Here is a 4,936-nt window from a genome sequence, read left to right on the forward strand (position 1 = left end):
GGCGGAGCTAAGGTAAGACACCAGTCCAGTCTGTGCTGAAACGCTACTGTCAATCAAACTATCGTGGGAGGGGTCAGTCTGTGTGATGTCACACAGACATGCATCTGAGATCGGCTCGATTTGAGAAAGGGGAAAACATTTAATCAGATTTAAAAAAAAAACACTGGGTGGATTTTTATCATTATAGGGTGGTTGTGTACACACACTGCCAACACACATTTCAGTTCAAACAACTTGTAAATTTGCATGTAGCATCCTATGACCCCTTTAAAAAAAATTACTTGGATAGGTATAGCATATTTTTAAATATAGTCAAGTCCAGATGTAAAATTACATTTTAAACATTTTATGTCTGTATCCAGGGCAGAGGAAATCTTTATACGGTGGAGTTTGATAAGTTTGGACCTAAAGGAAATACATTTATGGACACATTAAATACAGTTCAGCCAACTTGCCAGCCTGATATGGTTAGTCTAGCCAGTGCACACAGGCACAGTATCATACCAGGAGACACGGTTCTAGCACCATGGGAGCCAGACATGAGACGATATGGGCCTGGAAGGGTAATTTCCGGTATGGAGCTAAGAGATCCGCTTAAAAGTAAGATTTATATACAAATTTGGAACCAATACTTGTGAGCAGCATATTAGTGATATGCATAACTCTATAAACCTAGGGAAATGGCTCAGATCTGTTATCTCATTACAGTTGATGAAGGTCTTTTGGGACTCCAGGTTCTCTTCTGGAACGGGATGACAATTCATGTCCCCAAACAGCTCGCAGTATGGATTCCACCCTCTCATTATGAACAAATTATCAAAGACCTCCAGCATTATTCATCCCGGCCATGTTGCTCCAGGGTTTCCCACTGCAGCACCATGAATTGTTTTGAATTTCCATGTCACCGGTGCAACCACCACAGTCTGTCCTCCATTCCACCATGCCACTGTCTAGTGAGGAGATGCTGGCCAGTGTTCACGTCATCTCCACTACTGCGTAAACAAAGGAGAGATGAGCTGGAGAGGAAAGTTGATCTCCAACTGAAAGAACTACAGAGCTCTCAACAGACACAAGTGCCTTCATCCTCATCATCAACCTCTGACTATGAGAATGAGGAGGATACTGCAGCTGGAAAACACAGGCCTTCAAGGTCAGAACTGGTGAGCCAATCAATAAACACAGAGATTTCCTGCCTGAGAAAGCCATACACTCATCCTGAGACCAGACCAGCCTGGAGATACTGGAAAAGGGGTTCTGCAGAACCACAGCACAAACAACCAGGTAATGACAAAATATTTACGATATAGCCATCAAAATGGACAAATACAATACAATAATAAAAACACTTAGTTTTGAATTGACTTAGTTTTTTAGCATATGCACTACTGTTAAAATGTTTGGGGTCAGTATTTTTTTTTTTTAAGTAATTAATACTTTTATTTGGAAAGGATTCATTCCATTTATTAAAATTTACAGCAAAGACATTTATAATGTTACAAAAGATTTCTATTTCAAATAAATGCTGTTCTTTTTAACTTTCTATTCATCAAAGTCCTGAAAAAAGTATCAAAATATTAAAGGAACACTCCACTATTTTTGAAAATAGGCTCATTTTCCAACTCTAGGCCCTAGAGTTAAACAGTTGAGTTTTACCGTTTTCGAATCCATTCAGCCGATCTCCGGGTCTGGCGGTAGCACTTTTAGCTGTAGCTTAGCATAGATCATTGAATCTGATTAGACCGTTAGCATCTCGCTCAAAAATGACCAAAGAGTTTCTATATTTTTCCTATTTAAAACTTGACTCTTCTGTAGTTACATCGTGTACTAAGACTGACGGAAAATTAAAAGTTGTGATTTTCTAGGCCGATATGGCTAGGAACTATACTCTCATTCTGGCGTAATAATCAAGGAACTTTGCTGCCATACCATGGGTGCAGCAGGCGCAATGATATAACGCAGCGCCTGAAAATAGGCTAACTTCCGTCAACATAACCAACGTGACCACCTGCTTGCACAGGGAGCGTGCTGGGGACTATTTACAGACCAATCACAGCTCTTTATTTAAGCTGGTTCCCTATTCACCAAAACTAGGAGTTGATATGAGGGAAATATTTGGATCAACTGAGCAAAAGTTATCGCCATCACCACTAGCTGTAGCAATCAGCTCAAAGCCAACCAAACTGATAGTTCCACAGCCAAAGTTCAGAGTGTTATGAGTGTTGTCAATGAACTTTTGCTGATTTTTGCTGATTTTTATTTTTTCAGAGATAATATTTGTTTGTAAATCAAACATCCTATGGTTGGTGTACTAATTAAATACAAAATACTATTATGTAAAACCATGCAAAACTTTATTAACTTTAAAGAATAAACAAAGTAAAATAAAATGTATATTCTGTATTGCGGCAGAATCTCATTATGGCTTCTATGGCTCAATATATATTCATGATTGCTATTAAAAAATGAATAAATATTCCTGAGTATAAAACCGTAACACTTATGAATACTAAAAAAAAAAAAAAGATCAAGAAGAGTCAAAGTCAGTGCATTTAGTTTTAGTTGCAATTTTAGAGCAAGTCCACAAGTCCTCAATTAAGGCACAGAATTTCACCCATATAATACACAGGTGCAGTTCAGAGGTTGAATGTAAGGCTCATGCTTTCTCCAGCATTGATGCGGACCGTTTTCGTCTGTGGCTTTGCGTCCTGCATTGCTGCTGTGATGGAATAGGTGCCTGGAGACACTTCAACAAGGAAATCCTCTGGTTCTGATGAACCCTTCAAAAAATATGTAGATGAACCACTTTATAAAGTTGATTTGCAGAATAAATGTAGTACCTATGGCCTGGGTAAATATGGTTCCTATCTGTTTAAAATCAACTTTTTAACTATGCTTTTATGGTTTAAGTTGCAACAGCCTATGTAGGGCTTCATGTAAACAGGTTGCATGCTGCATTCGTCCAATCAATGACACTGATACTGCAAATATGCAAATAAGAACATTAACACAGGATTTAGGAATGTGCAGTGTGAAATGTCAGCATGCGAATACCCAGGATTAATTGTTAAATTATGAGCAGTGTGAAACGTGAAGCAAGATAAAACGCTGGGTTTAAAATGACCCAGGATTATCCATTTCAAATGTGAAAATCCCTACAATGGCAAAAAATTATGACATTTTTTGTCAAGGTCAATACTTACAATGTCTCGTTTGATGGCTGCACTTGCATTCTGTTTCTGTCCTGCAGTCCTCAACATCTGCTGGGAATGGTAGCGACAGATGTGTTCTCGCTCACTGGGCTGAGCCAGGTGCACAGTCTCATAAAACTTCTATTAAAGAAGTACAGGCTGTTTTTCGAATTCAAATCTCAACACCGTTAAATTAAATGAATAAAGCATTTTCACCTTGCATTGTCTGGTAGTTTCTGACATGTACTCCACTACTTTTGCAAAAGCATGGTCCAAGTTTGAATGTAAAATGTCTCTCTGTAACACAGGGGGAAGAAAAATTAAAGCATTTGTGTCATGGACATCATTCATTTAGTGATCAAATCAATTCGAATTGTGTCTACACGCCTCTGAGTTCCTTTCGTTGTGACCGAGCACGGGTGGTCTTGGTCTTGAACAGCTTACAGACCGTCTTTTTGCTTTTTCCAACACCTCCTGCCCAAGTTTAGATGAACGGCGCAGGGAAGACTCCAACCAGGATTCACTGGCCATGTACACAAGCGTCCTGGACTGCACTGAAACCGAATATGGCCGAAATTCCATATCATATCCACAAAACAATTGTCACAACGTTGGCGTCATAATACTAAGAACTATTGCATGTAATTGCATTAATGAAAACTATGCTACAATTTCGAAACGGAAAGCAGGCGTTTTAACTTGTTTTGTTTTGTTTTTTTCTCCAAAATTTTAATCGTATGGCAATCATATGAACATACACTTTGATATTTTGTTTGCATTTTAAAACTCACAACGCAAAACTTACGATCCAATGGCGCCCAAAATGTTCGTTGTTTGCTCTTTGGACTCTATAAACGCATTCAAATCAATTATTCCAAACTGTTGCAGCTGTATGTTAGTGATGGGCGTGTGGAGCTAAAGTGAAAGTTTAAATGTATTTCCTCCTTTCCCACGGGCTGCTGGGAAATGAAGTCTTTTGTGCGTGGCTAAAATGCGACACAAGCAAGAACACCAGTATCATACAATCTTTATCTTCATCATAAATCTACAAATATACATTTGTTTTTAAATTATTAGAAAAATATATTAGGCTATGTACATGTACTTATGTAGCTACTTATTCGCCATATTTATGACTATACTGTATGTCTACTGCCAAATTTACACTGCAAAGACGGCACAGAAGTGCATCTGAAGTGGCATTTAGATGTCTTTATGCTAAAATCTACTCAGAGGTGGCATTAATGCATTTATACAAATATGCATTAGCCTAAGTCTAGACAGAATGTTGAGCAGGTACAGAGCAGCCTTAACTTGACTGTGTAAAGATGCCTTATGTTTATCAGCGAAAACAGAGATACCAAAAAAAAGGTTAGCATAGACCCAGCAAATCTAATATTTTACAGTTCAGCTCCATATAGGCTAGCACCGTATAGGCTACAGAGAATGCAATACTATATGAAGATGAGTTGTGGATAAATGGATATATGGTAGGATCTATGCTAATTGTGTTAATATTCAATTCAATTCAAGTTCATTTGTATAGCGCTTTTTACGATACAAATCGTTGCAAAGCAACTTTACAGAAAATTAAGTTTCTACAATATTTAGTAGTAGCTTATCAGTGGTGACTGTCAGTTTATGTACATATCGCAGAAATGTACGGAAAAATCAATTAAAGACGTAATCAAACAGACGATGAACACTTAACAGCAATTATTTTATGATGTAATCAAACTTATAGCAAA

At 37.9% G+C, this 4,936-nt stretch overlaps 2 protein-coding genes across 3 annotated transcripts in view; one reads left to right on the forward strand and one right to left on the reverse strand.

Moving 5' to 3' along the window:
- The window catches only part of LOC107686328 (uncharacterized protein C11orf16 homolog), a 4,876-nt gene extending 2,660 nt beyond the window's left edge, over nt 1-2,216 (forward strand). Inside the window, exons 5-7 of the mRNA XM_016483296.1 lie at nt 363-600; nt 709-1,285; nt 1,979-2,216. Coding sequence (XP_016338782.1) covers nt 363-600; nt 709-1,285; nt 1,979-2,216 — 1,053 coding nt within the window. The remainder of the gene's footprint in view (nt 1-362; nt 601-708; nt 1,286-1,978) is intronic.
- Nucleotides 2,217-2,540: 324 nt separating this feature from the next.
- Nucleotides 2,541-4,112, reverse strand: akip1 (A kinase (PRKA) interacting protein 1). 2 transcript variants are annotated; one of them, XM_016483310.1, is made up of 5 exons: nt 3,994-4,112; nt 3,576-3,742; nt 3,405-3,485; nt 3,201-3,329; nt 2,541-2,777 (listed from the first exon to the last, which is right to left on the reverse strand). In XM_016483310.1, exons 2-5 carry the CDS (start codon nt 3,717-3,719, stop codon nt 2,634-2,636), a joined length of 498 nt encoding a protein of 165 aa, XP_016338796.1. In that variant the 5' UTR covers nt 3,720-3,742; nt 3,994-4,112; the 3' UTR covers nt 2,541-2,633. The 2 variants fall into 2 exon arrangements, with proteins under 2 accessions (XP_016338796.1, XP_016338797.1); XM_016483311.1 differs by having other exon boundaries at nt 3,980-4,112.
- Between the last annotated feature and the right edge of the window lie 824 nt (nt 4,113-4,936).

The sequence above is a fragment of the Sinocyclocheilus anshuiensis genome, unplaced genomic scaffold, assembly GCF_001515605.1.
Source record: "Sinocyclocheilus anshuiensis isolate Anshui unplaced genomic scaffold, SAMN03320099.WGS_v1.1 scaffold481, whole genome shotgun sequence".
Classification (NCBI taxonomy): Eukaryota; Metazoa; Chordata; class Actinopteri; order Cypriniformes; family Cyprinidae; genus Sinocyclocheilus; species Sinocyclocheilus anshuiensis.